The sequence below is a fragment of the Carettochelys insculpta genome, chromosome 4, assembly GCF_033958435.1.
Source record: "Carettochelys insculpta isolate YL-2023 chromosome 4, ASM3395843v1, whole genome shotgun sequence".
NCBI classification, from domain to species: Eukaryota; Metazoa; Chordata; order Testudines; family Carettochelyidae; genus Carettochelys; species Carettochelys insculpta.
This window is the reverse complement of record NC_134140.1, coordinates 48,640,019-48,653,169: the sequence shown is the minus strand read 5'-3', so window position 1 is coordinate 48,653,169 and position 13,151 is coordinate 48,640,019. Positions and strand designations below refer to the sequence as shown.

Here is a 13,151-nt window from a genome sequence, read left to right as displayed (position 1 = left end):
ATATTAGGATAGTTAGTGTGCTGTCTTTTAAATATTGTTTTGTTTCAAAAAGACACTCAGTGAAACCAAAACTTGGATATGTATTCATTTTAATGTAAGTATTACAACATTCATTTTTGTAAGACATCTTGCATCTTCACTACTAATTCAGTGATTTGCTTTATCATTTTTAACCAGGGAGCTAATCGAAGAATTACATCCTATAATTAAAGAAGCACTTGAAAGAAGGCCAGAGGTAATAAGGATATTTTTGCTTGGGATAGCTGTATTTCCAAAAACATAGTAGAGAAATATTAGTATCTGTTCTTCACTGGCTATAGCTAAATACTGTAATGTAGGTTAAATAAATAACTAAAATTGTCAATCGTTTTTATTTCTTTCATAACAACTTGCACATCTGTTTAAAATAAACAGAGAGGTAGTCATGTTAATCTGTATTCCATCAAAACAAAAAGCAGTCATGTAGCACTTTAAAGACTAACAAAATAATTTATTAAGTGATAAGCTTTTGTGAGACAGACCCACTTCAGAGTAAGCTCATCACCTAATAAATTATTCTAACTAATTCTAATCATTATTAGTCTTTATTAGTCAGGTTTCTGGGGGTACCACATAAGAGATTTTACTGTAATAGCCAATAGTTTAAAATATTTTCCACCTTAATTTCCTGGTATTCTGACCAAATTCATTCTGTGTGTTTCTGCTCACAGTGCTTTGTTAGTGACATTCTGTCAATCAGAGAGGCTCTGAGTTACATTATATATAGGACTGAGAAAAATGTGTTTTCTCTAACTCGGAAAGTTTTTTGGAGAAAACATTGACTTGTCTGACCCCTTCCAGTCCTGTGAACAAGGCCTCTTTGATGGGTAACATATCGCCAGTATACATGGTACCTACTGAAGAGCAGAACCAAACGAGAGGTGTTAACCTACATTGAGCCTGGATGTCAGTATATTCAAAGGAAAACAAAAAGATGACATAAGGCAATGCATTATTTGTGTTATGGTATCATATAAAGTCCTTAATAAGGATCAAGGACCCAGTATGATAGGTGCTATACAGGCACAGAGTAAAAAAACAATTGATAGGTACCTTAGATCAGTTTTTTCATCATTTCACTGAATTTTATATTGTAAGCACAGCTAATAGGAACATCAATATGAATTTCAATCTTGTCACACATCTGTGTGCCATGATGCATTCTTTGAGTATGAAGTGTAAAGTTAAAATATACTATTGCAGAAGATCATGTCAAATTTAATTTCAGATAACTTTATTCATGTGTTGATATTCATGTATAACTCAGTAGTTTAAGTTTGATTAGCAAACCTTACTGTATTTAAAATTAAAAGTTACTGTTTGGCTCAAATGGGTAGCCAAAGTGGGTAATTGTTTTGATTCTTTTCTTTACAATGTGTTTTGTGTATAAGAAGCAGAATTAAATACAGCTGCCCCTTGAAGAGGTTACAATCTGAGACCCAAATTCTGCCATTGCTACTCAGGCTGTGTTTTCACATTGGTGTAGATGGGACTTCTGGCAGAGTATGGTACTTCTCGTGAATAGTGGAGGCAGAACCTGGTTTCTAAAAAGTTATTAGCTTTGTTGACGTATGCCGCAAATAGTTCCATTGGTTGTGGTTGATGGTGAATCTGACTCTAAACAAACTATTTTAGTTAAAGTTTTCCCCATCCTTCTTGTTCTAGCCCAGTCCCTGCTCAGTTAAATCCGGTAGAAATTGTGATATTCAAAAATCAGACCAAAACTCTCCAATTCTTATTCTTTTTGTATTTTTGGCCTTTGCTGTGATGATTTATCATTTTATTATTACAAAAACCCATATGTGAGTCGCTCTCTCCTAATAGTCTGAATAGTGGAGCAATAATATTCTATTTTATCCAGTTGAAATTAAAAAAAAAAAAAAAGTGTTCTTCATGGAAATTTGACAGGTTACACAAGGTGGTACAAAGACTGAGTGTGTGACAGACTGAGGGATGTGTGTGTCGGGGGGGGGGTGGCTGCTGGAGAAACCTAACAAACTGCACATCTATAGGTAGTCCGTGTCCGACAATGACATCTTGAGCTTGCACAGGCTTATCGGTTGTGGACTCATATGTGGCTGAGGAGTCCAAGCTTTGAACAGCATGGGTGTTCACAATGGGGGCAAGGGAATTGTCCTGGCTCCATTTTTGTGTGGCTGCTGCTGTTGCTTTCTTCCTCTCACAAGCATGAATGAGGCGTACACGTCACTGCTTTTCAAAGTTGTCATATGCGTGTTGTACGAGAGCACGCTATCCTGTTCTGTCTTTTGCATGCTGCTCTAGCTGATCTGGTTTTAAACCAAGCATGAGCAATGCTGGCCTTCATGCAGTCTTTGTCTCTTGCAAGGCTACCTTGATTCCTTTTGCCCTGGGAGAGTTCACCGTAGAGGAGTTGCTTAGGGATTCTTGACTCCTCCATTTGTATGATGTGCCCTGTCCAGTGAAGCTGGGCTTTCAGAACCATAGCTTCGATGCTCGTGGTTCCTGCTTTGTCCAGGACTTGCAGGTTCGTAACTCTGTCCTGCCACTGAATGTACAGTAGTGACCTCAGGCTGCGTGTGTGGAAGCGCTCCAGCAGTTTTATGTTTTCTGTACAAGGTCCAGGTTTCACAGCCATACAGGAGACTGGTCAGGACTACAGCCTTGTACACTTTCAGTTTAGTGGACTGTCGGATATTGTGCTGATTCAACACTTGCGCGCTCAGACGTCCTACTGCCCAGCTGGCCTGGCAGATTCTGGCATCGATTTCTTTGTCAAGGGAGCCATCGTTGGCTATCACACTGCCAAGGTACTTGAACTCCTCTACTGTTTTTAACTCTGTTCCTTTAATAAAGATTGAAGCGGGGAGAACAGCAGATCCTGGAGCAGGTTGAAACAGTACCTTGGTCTTTCCTAGGCTGATGGTCAACCTAAAGAGGCGAGTGGCATCAGCAAACTTGTTGACGATGAGCTGGAGATCAGATTCCTTGTGTGCCATAAGTGCACAGTCATCAGCAAAAAGGGCTTCAAGTATGAGCCTCTCAGGAATCTTGGTTTTAGCATTCAGATGATGAAGGTCGAAATGTGACCCCCAAGTCTGTATTTTATGTAGACTCCATGGCCCAGGTCCCTAACTGCGTGGCTGAGGACATACGTGAAAAAGAGGTTGAATAACGCTGGGGCCAGCATGCACCTTTGCTTCACACCGTGGGATATCTCAAATGGATCCAAGGACTCACCATTTGAAAGAACAAAGCCAGTCATGTCATTGTGGAACAGGCATATGAGGTTAACGAATCTTCTCGGGCAGCCAAGTTTTGACAGGATAATCCACAGGGCTTCTCTGTTGATGGTGTCAGATGCCTTGGTCAGGTCTACAAACACTGCATATGGATCCAAGTTCTGCTCTATGAACTTTTCCTGGACCTGACGAACAGCAAAGATCATGTCAATGGTGCTGCGACCTGGGTGAAAACCACATTGTGTTTCTGCTAGGTTCTCCTCTGAGATGCTGGTGATCAGACTGTTGAGGATGACTCGAGCCAAGATCTTCCCAGCAGTGCAGAGGAGGGAGATGCCCCAGTAATTTCCACAGTCAGCTTTGTTGCCCTTGTTCTTGAAGAGCGAGATGATTGTGGCATCCTTAAAGTCTTTGGGCATGTCGTCTTCTTCCCAGATGCTGATCAAGATGTTGTGAAAGGCTTCAAGTGACACTGGTCCTGCTGCTTTGAAAATTCCAGCAGGGATACTCTCCATCCCAGGGGCTTTGCCAGAGCTGGTCTGGCTGATTTGCCTTTTTGACCTCATCCATTGTAGGGGGCAGGTCAAGACTGTCTGTTGTGGCTTTCTTAGGGATCTGGTCTAGGGCCACAAGGTTGAGAATGGAGGGTCTGTTGAGAAGGTTGCTGAAGTGCTCTGTCCACCTATTGTTGATGCTGTTGTTCTCCCTCAGAAGGGTCATGCCATCTGCAGACAGGAGAGGTGTAGTACTTGGCTTTGAAGGTCCATATATAATTTTGATAGCACTAAAGAACATCTTGGAGTTCTTCGTGTCAGCATAGTATTGGACTTCATCAGCTTTACTCTCCCACTACTCATCATGCATTTTGCGAAGTGCCGTTTGTGCCTTGTTCTGAAGGCGTTTGAAATTATCATGTTTGGAGATTGAGGACTGATTGTTTTGCCATAACAGAAATGCCTTCTGTTTTTCCTCTAAGATCTTCATGATGGCCTCGTCATTTTCATCAACCCAGTTTTGGTGAACTCTCTCTTTCAGTCCTAGTGTTGACTTGGCTGACTCTGTCACCATGGTTTTGAACTGGACCCACTTTTGTGTTGGGTCTCCAGTCAGAAGTCCATGGGACGTCAGCACTTCATCAAGGCAGGCTGCAAATTTCTCATAATGACCAGTATGTTGCAGGTTCCCAGTGTTGAAGGGGGTCTGACAACCTTGAGCTTCTTGCGGTGCAGTTGTGTGATGTGCAGCATAAGGACTGATCTGATGAGTCTATGATCAGTCCAGGACTCAGGTCCCCGCACGGCCCTGGTGATCTTAACATCTCGAATGTCCCGCCTGCAACTGATGACATAGTCAATCAGGTGCCACTGTTTTGGTCTCGGGTGTATCCATGTGGTCTTGTATTTATCGGCTTGCCAGAAGAGTGTGTTGGTAATCGTCAGGTTGTTTTCTGCACACAAGCTCAGCAGAAGGCGGCCACTGGCATTCATGTTACCAACACCATGATGCCCCAGCACCCATTTCCAGGTCCTACAGTCCTTGCTGACCCTGGCATTGAAGTCACCCAACAGGAGAACCTTTTTCACTAGGAGGAATTGCTTTCACAAGATGGTCAGAGTCCTCATAGAAACTTTCTTTTGCTTCATCGCTGCTAGTCAGTGTGGGGGCGTAAGCACAGATGAGTGTAATGTGGCAAGAGGTGTGGAGGGGGAAGTGGAGCTTGATCAGACGCTCACTGATGCAAATTGGTAGGTCAGGAAGCTGGTGCAGAAGTGATGTCTTGATGGCAAGTCCCACTCCATGGATTCTGTCTTCATTTTCGGGCCTACCTCTCCAGAAGGTGTAACCTCTTTTTGATTCACAGATGGATCCTTCCTCTGCCAGTCTGGTCTCGCTCAGGACGGCTATGTCAATGTTATAACGTGCCGGATCTCTTGCTATGAGGGCCGTTCTTCTCTCAGGCCTCATAGCATTCTCCCTGTCCAAGAGGGAGAATGCTATGAGGTCACAGACTGCACGCTGTCTCTTTAAAGGAACAGTCATCTTAGTCACCATTCATATCTCAGACTGGAGCAGCTGTCCTGTGTGTCACTTTCTGCACCTCCTACTTTGCAGAGATGGGGTATAAGAGCAGGGGGACACCCTGATATCAACAATTGCCTCCTGTTGTCTTCCCACAGCCCAACACGCGCACACTCTGCAGCTGGGCTGCAGGATAGAGCAAGGTGGGGGGAGGGGTTGCTGAACACATTCTGCTGGCTGTCAGTATTTGTGCTCTGCTAGTCAGCTGGGTGGGCTAGATATACATATTCGCTGGGCCATATCTGGACCATGGGCTGTATTTTGCCTACTCTAGTCTCGTTCATTGAAATTATTCATTACATCTGTTAACTGTTTAAACAACAACAACAAAAAATGTGACTCACTAATGAAAATGGTAGTGGAGCCAACACAAGTACAGTTATGACCAGGGTTCTCTGTAAGCTGTGTGCTTGTGCAACCCCTCAGGAGAAACTGAAATGCTGCCCAGCTGATTAGAAGAGTGCTCCTGGCACATTCGCACATGCCCATGTCTATATAAAATATTTATTTCACACATGATGGAAAAAGTCCACACATGGACAGAAGAGATTAGAGGGAACATTAGTCATGACTGTGTTTCAGTGCCCCTGTAGTCCAAACTAATATTTATTCAACTACTTCATGTAATTTTGTATTTTTCCATTGAACAGAATATGAAACGACGCAGGCGTCGAGATATTTTACGAGTACAACTAGTACGAATATTTGAACTGCTGGCAGATGCTGGTGTTATTAGTCACAGGTAGGTGTAGAGTGATGAGTAGGCATTATTTATTTCCTCAATAAACTTCTGAATTAAGAGTGGGTAGTTTATATAGATGTCTGTTTCATATTATTGTACAACAATCACTGAAAAATTAATGTAAAGCAGCATAATACATAATTATCATAAGGGATTATTCGTCATTAGTCTTGATTAGAATTTCAGTGCCAATGATATTTAATTATTATAACAGAATAATAGAATAATCAATATTTTGACTTGTTTCCATGTTTTCTTTATTGACAAAAAAAGAAACAAGCAAAAATCTGCAAAGATTTTATAAATATTAATTTTAAAAACATAATAGATATATTGATAAGTATCTATAGACTTAGATCTGTTATGTTTCTGGCCATTCTTTTTTGACATGCCATGGAACATATCACATTTTTAATTATATGTGTGAGTATGTGACAGACGTATGTGTTTTCATGTGTGTTCTTTGTCTAGGACCTTGTCAACCGCAAATCAGTTAGGTTTGAGCTGCTTTTGCAGTTAGATCTCAAGCTGGAGACAGCTAGTCTAATTGGCCTCTTCCAGCAGTAGCATGCTGATGACATACAGTGGGTCCTGTGAAAAGAAGTGACTGTGATCTGTTAATATTTAACATCTTCCCCCCAAGATATTTAAAATATGATATTGGAGGTAATCCATCCTGGATGTAAGGTGTTACTTTTACAGAAGTTCTTTATAACTCAAGCATGATTTTGGTAATAGTCTCTTGTAAATTATCAGTATTGAGTTAAAAAAGTGAAAGGCCGAAGAGCATCTCCCAGTGTCATTGTGTAACTTCATACCAAATAGTATGACGTTTTGATTCTTAGGGTTAAAGGAGGAAAATATCAAATAAAATATTATGTAAAATGAAGGACACTTGAATTTCCATCCTGCAAAGAAATCTGTAATACCATATTCTCTTAGGATCCCTACTAATGCTAATCATATGGGCTACGTCTATGCTGCAGCAATCTGTCAACAAAAGTCACTGTCGAAAGAGGTTTCTTGACAAAACTTTGGTTGACAGTGTGCGGCCACACACAAAAGCCAATCAGAAGAGCACTCCACTCTGCCAATAGAGTGGCCGAACTACCCGGCTGCGCTCTCAACAAAACACACCCAGAAGGGCAGCCAGAGTGTCCACACAGGTTTTTTTTTTTTTTTTTTTTTTTTGTCGACAAAAGGCGCTTCTCCTTATGTGGGAGAGGCAGAAGGTTAGTGGCAGAAGTGCTGACTTTTGTCGACATACTGTCAACAAAATGCATTTTGTGTGTGGAGGTCCTACCAGTTTTGTTGACAAAACCAGCGTTTTGTTGGCAAAACTCGCTAGTGTAGCCATAGCCATGGTTCACAGCAGTAAAGTAACATTGGGGTGGTTGCATTTGCTCGATTATGGTCTTGGAAAATTCTCTTGCTAAACAGCTTAGCTGAGGATGAACTTAAACTTATGTATACTGCACTGTTATATGCTCTAGCCTCTGCATAGTATAAACCTTGGCAACTAGATAATCTGGGCCCGCCACTGCCATATTGTATAGTGCAAGTGGACATATAAAATTAGATACGCAAAAGTGATAAGTACTGAAAATAGCAGCAGCATCTATTCAAGTTTGAAATAACTTTTGTTTCACAAATTTTTGATAGTATTGGAGAGGTAGCCGTGTTAGTCTGGATCTGTAACAGCAACGAAGGGTCCTGTGGCACCTTATAGACTAACAGAAAAGTTTTGAGCATGAGTTTTCGTGAGCACAGACTCATCTGATGAAGTGAGTCTGTGCTCACGACAGCTCATGCTCAAAACTTTTCTGTTAGTCTATAAGGTGCCACAGGACCCTTCGTTGCTGTTAAATTTTTGATAGTGACAAGTGTTTGTCATGTTATCATACGTAACTGTTAGTTGGCTGTACTGATTGAATGCAACTGGTTGAAGTTGAATCCGAGCAAGGTGTCTCTTTTGGTATCCCTACAACTGGTGAGTTCAGTTTGTCATTAAGGATTCCTTGTTCACATCAATCTCATACATAGCAGCAGCATCCAAGAATAACATCTGCCTTGTTCGAGTGGCTGAAGTACTTTCCTATCTTGGTGGACAATGACATGCCCTCAGTGATAAACTTTTTTGTCACCTTCCAACTGTACTACAGCAATGTGGTATACCGGAATCTGAACCAATCGGCGATTTAAACTACAGCTAGTAGACTTCAGCTAGTAAACTACAGCAACATGGACCCCTGCCTCTACATCAAATCTGTCTTCCACTCTCTACATTGGCTTGCAATAGAATATGCGTAATATTCAGGTCTTGGTCCTTGTCTTCAGGGTACTCACTGGCCTGCATTCAACATACCAAAAACTAGTCTAAAGCTCCAGGGTGGGGGTGGTTGTTGTTGACAACTCTGCCTGTTTGACTGTACAGAAGATAAAATTTTCTCTGTTGCTAATCTGAGTCTGTGAAACAAACTCTTATAGGAACTGAGGGCTGTCACAAACTTGACCACTTTCTGCTCCAAGTGCAAGGCACGCTTCTTTGACCTGCTTTCTCTGATACAAGCAGATCACCGAGTACATTTTAAAGGAAGAAAAAATCATGCCAATACAAAACATTCCATTACACACAATATCTTCTTCCAGAGGAGAAGATGAGAGAGCATCAACCACATGTGATGGATGTGACATTACTTAATACAATACTAGGAATTACTCAGATGCCACAATGATGAGGATGTTATAAGATCCAATTTAGAATAGAGAATAGAGCTGCTGTTTTCAGTGAGTACTCTTCAGCATAGCATACTATATTGAGAACCTTTGTCTGTGACTCAGGAGATGAAGTATTTAATTTAGATGAGCTTAGTCAAAAAGTATCCATTTAGTTTAGGTGCATACCTTGTTTGTTTGTAATGAGCAAGTGTTTTCAGGTGTGTGTGGGAGAATGGGAAGGGATTAAGACATAATCCTGATTACAAAAAATTAGGATTCTGTAGTACTTTGAGATATTCCTGACTTACAAGGGCTGGTCATTGGGTCCAGTTTCATTAGTATCTTTCTTGCTAAGACAAAATAAATGTGTCAAGAAAGGACCATGTACCAAATACCAGTAAAATTATTCAGTTTAGTAAAGTCTTAAAAGTTTTTGAATTTTGCATATTCTTTGAAGCTTTTAAAAAATGTGTGTCTACTTGTCATAATTTTTTTTTTTTTAAGTGCAAGTGGTGGCCTTGATAATGAAACACATTCCCTCAATAATACTTTATTGGAGTATGTTGATCTAACCAGACAACTCCTAGAGGCAGAAAATGAAAAGGATTCGGACACACTGAAAGATATACGATGCCATTTTAGTGCCTTAGTGGCGAATATCATTCAAAATGTTCCAGGTATGCTCAAAACACTTTGTTTTTAATTGCTCATTTTAATACCCCAGAAGCACAAATTGTTCTTTCTCTTATAGACAAAATGCTTTTCTTCCTGAAGTTACAAAATGCTTCTGTATTTAAAACCATTAATATGAACTTTCCAGAAGTGATGACTGACTGTTTTTAAATCTAGATATTAAATTCCTCTGAGTAAAAGACTGGATTGCCATGTTTGAACAAATTTCTTTCCGGACAAATAATTGCTAAACTCTTCGTATACTACTTCTGTTCATGCATACTTGTGACATTCATGCTAGCATATATGAACTTACTTTTTGAAAAGCCATTATGCTGTTTAACTTTTCTCTTTAGTACTGTGCTTGTTTTCTAATTCAGCTGGGGAGGCATTTGGGTTTGTGGTTTTTTTGTGTTACAGATTTATGCTTACAAAAACTGTAAGGGAAAATGGACCAAACACTCTCTGTGCTTTTCTTGCAGTGCACCAGAGAAGAAGTGTCTTTCCTCAGCAGAGTCTACGTCACAGTCTCTTTATGTTGTTCAGTCACTGGGCAGGTCCATTTAGCATCATGTTTACCCCCCTGGATAGATACAGTGATAGGAACATGCAGATAAACAGACACCAGTACTGTGCTCTGAAGGTATTTTAACACTTTGTGAACTTGAGAAATTATTTCCTATACTGTCCTGAAAACTTTTTTGCCAGTTTGCATTTCCTTGCCAGTAGTCCAAACGTGGAATTTTCCTTGTCCTGGCTGATATAGGCAGATGTTATCTCAGCCCAAAATTAGTCTTGAATTAATTATTTTTACATTTTAATCAGAACTTCTCCTTCCCCCTCCCACTATAGTAGTTTCGGCCTGGTCCAAAAGCAATTGTGAGTTGATATTAGTGCTAAGCTTCTTATGCCCTCACTCCCAGATGCTCAACGTGATAGAATTTTTCAAGATTGTTTGGATCATCCATCTCCTTTGAAAGAGTGCATTACAGTATAACACCAGCGAAATTAGTGTATTGTCTTTTAGAGAACAAATGTAAGCTTTTCAGGACAGCTCCTCCTGTCTGCGAATTCAGAGGTGTATAATTCGTTCTGCCATTCCTTGGAAAAAAATGTTAAGCAGTGTTCCTGTGGCTGTGCTCCAGACAGTGGTTTGAATCAGTATTTGAATTCTGTGATAGTAAAGGGTTAGCTGTAACTGTGCTAGCCCAATCTGATTATTCAAATGTGTTGTTTTTTCAATTACTTTCTAAAGGCTATGTCTGCTGTACTGTGTTGTGGCCCTGTTGCAGATAACGTAGGACTCTCATCAGATGGTTATTTGTACAAATGGCTGGATAACATTTTGGATTCACAAGATAAAAAGGTAACACTGGCAACACCATTTAATGTTTAACTATTGGTGTGTGACTGGAGAGTCTAGAGGTCAGATTGGCCCAAATGTTCTAGATCAGCTTGCACCTTATGCATTATCATCATCAGTGCTTTTATTTACATTGATTCTCAGTAGGTGCTAGGCACTTTCTGATCACTTGAGAAGGTGGTCCCTGTTCCCAAGAAGCACATTGTCTATAAAAGCAAATAAAGAAGTAGACCGAAGTTAAGTGAAAGGAAAGAGGAACATAAACTGACAAATTATATACAAATCAAGTAGTTTCACTCTCAGAAGCACTGCACCAGTAGGCTGCATCTACACAGCAGTGTTATTTTGAAATAATCCGTTCCAGAAGAGCCATTCCAAAATAGCTAATTTCAAAATAACACAGCAGGCTGCATCTACACAGCAGTGTTATTTTGAAATAATCCGTTCCAGAAGAGCCATTCCAAAATAGCTAATTTCAAAATAACACAGCTACACATAAGAATGCATTTGAAATAGCATGTCCAGACACACAGTGCCTATTTTGCAATAGTGCCATTGCGTGCCATTATGGCTTATTTAAAAATAACGCTATTGCGTGTCAACAGTACCTGTTTTGAAGTAGCTTTTTCAAAATAAGCATTATTTCTCTTACAGTGAGGTTTACAAAATTCACAATAATGCACCTGCTATTTTCAATTTATTTTGAAATAGCATGTGTGCAGTGTAAATGCTCACAAAATTATTTTGAAATAATAGGTGACCCATTGTACTAGATACCATGCAAATATATTAAAAGACTTGATTCCTATCCCAAAGAGGTTACAATCTAGAAGTCTGATTCAGAAGAGTGCTTAAGGAAAGTCCATTCCTTAAGTCCTACTGAAGTCAGTGGAACATAAGCATATGCATCCTGTGCTTCTAGGACCTGGTCCAAATAAAGACATGAAACAAGGGAGAATAAATGGTAGGGTTTGGAAGAAGAAGTAGAGATAAAGTATTAATATTATGCCATCATATGCTCTAATAAAGTGCACAATTTAATTCCACAACACTGTTAAGTTTGTCTATTAATATTTTTAAGGTTTACTCTGTTTTTATTATTTAAAAATTAAATCTTTTCTAATTGTCAGCCTGTTCATAATAAAATTTTGTAAAATATTACATTTGCTCTTTTTTAAACTGTTTAAATTTATTATCTGTTTCTGGGCTGTAGGTGCATCAGTTAGGCTGCGAGGCAGTTATGTTGCTGTTGGAACTCAACCCTGACCAGAATAATCTCATGTTTTGGGCTGTGGACCGGTGTTACACAGGTTCTAAGCGGGTAGCTGCTGGTTGTTTCAAAGCCATAGCCAGTGTTTTTCAGAACAGGTACAAAAGTGATATCCTAAATTTACAATTCAGATTCCCAAAATGCAATTTTAAATAACATCTTTTTTTTTCCTTTGGTTTTCTCTTAAGAGGAACATGTTTTCCATATTGTTTTCAGTGATAAACATTTCAAAGCATTGATTATTGTCCTGTACAATACTTAAACTAAACAAACTTACCTTTGCCTAGCCAATTCTTAAAACGTTACATATTTTAAAAAAAATTCTTGTTAAAGTGATTCTTATGCTTCTTTTCTAGGGACTTCCCATGTGATACAGTGATCCTCCTAAATCTGATACTTTTTAAAGCGGCTGATTCTGCGAGGGCTATCTATGAAGTTGCTATGCAGCTGTTACAGGTTTGTGAACAGATCGCATTATGAAATATTTATGTTAAAAAAGTTATCTTGTATACTTAAACATAGGTCTTTCTGATATCATTCACGGGTGTGTGTTTCAATTTTAATAAAGATTTATTGCCAGATCATTTTCTATTGCAAATCAGCATAGGTAGATTGATGGGGCTGTCTCGGTATTCACAGTGAGAATCTGGGCTATATTGTTCCATAACATCTGTGGCGGGGCTGATAGCCCCACACCTCTTCTGAGGACTTTTCTGCTGCCATCAGGCCCCAGTGGCCTAGTCCATATTCGTTCAGTCAGGCCTGGCAGCCTCATCAGGCCTTAGGGACCTAGTCAGTGCTCCCGCTTCCGTGAGGTCATGGGTGGGAGTAGTGGGGCTCGGGCCTTCCCTCTCCACTGAGCTCCAGCCCAGGGCCCTGTCAGTGGTGGGTGTGTCTCCTGAAGCACCATGGGGAAGGGGCCTTTTCCATCCAGCACGCGTGGCCCCCACCGCCCTGTCTAGTGCAGAGTTGGTACACCCTGTCACATCATCTTTTTAAAATGTAAAAGCTAGGTAAAGGGTCTCAAGATAGATAATGTTTTTTAAG

General features: G+C 40.2%; 1 protein-coding gene across 8 annotated transcripts in view; it reads left to right on the top strand.

Moving 5' to 3' along the window:
- FRYL (FRY like transcription coactivator) overlaps positions 1–13,151 on the top strand; it is a 352,830-nt gene that overhangs the window by 223,751 nt on the left and 115,928 nt on the right. For all 8 annotated transcript variants that reach the window (XM_074992742.1, XM_074992743.1, XM_074992741.1 and 5 more), the window contains 7 exons: positions 178–235; positions 5,990–6,081; positions 9,304–9,476; positions 9,954–10,114; positions 10,727–10,837; positions 12,048–12,202; positions 12,461–12,560. In XM_074992742.1, the coding sequence (XP_074848843.1) occupies positions 178–235; positions 5,990–6,081; positions 9,304–9,476; positions 9,954–10,114; positions 10,727–10,837; positions 12,048–12,202; positions 12,461–12,560 (850 nt within the window). The remainder of the gene's footprint in view (positions 1–177; positions 236–5,989; positions 6,082–9,303; positions 9,477–9,953; positions 10,115–10,726; positions 10,838–12,047; positions 12,203–12,460; positions 12,561–13,151) is intronic.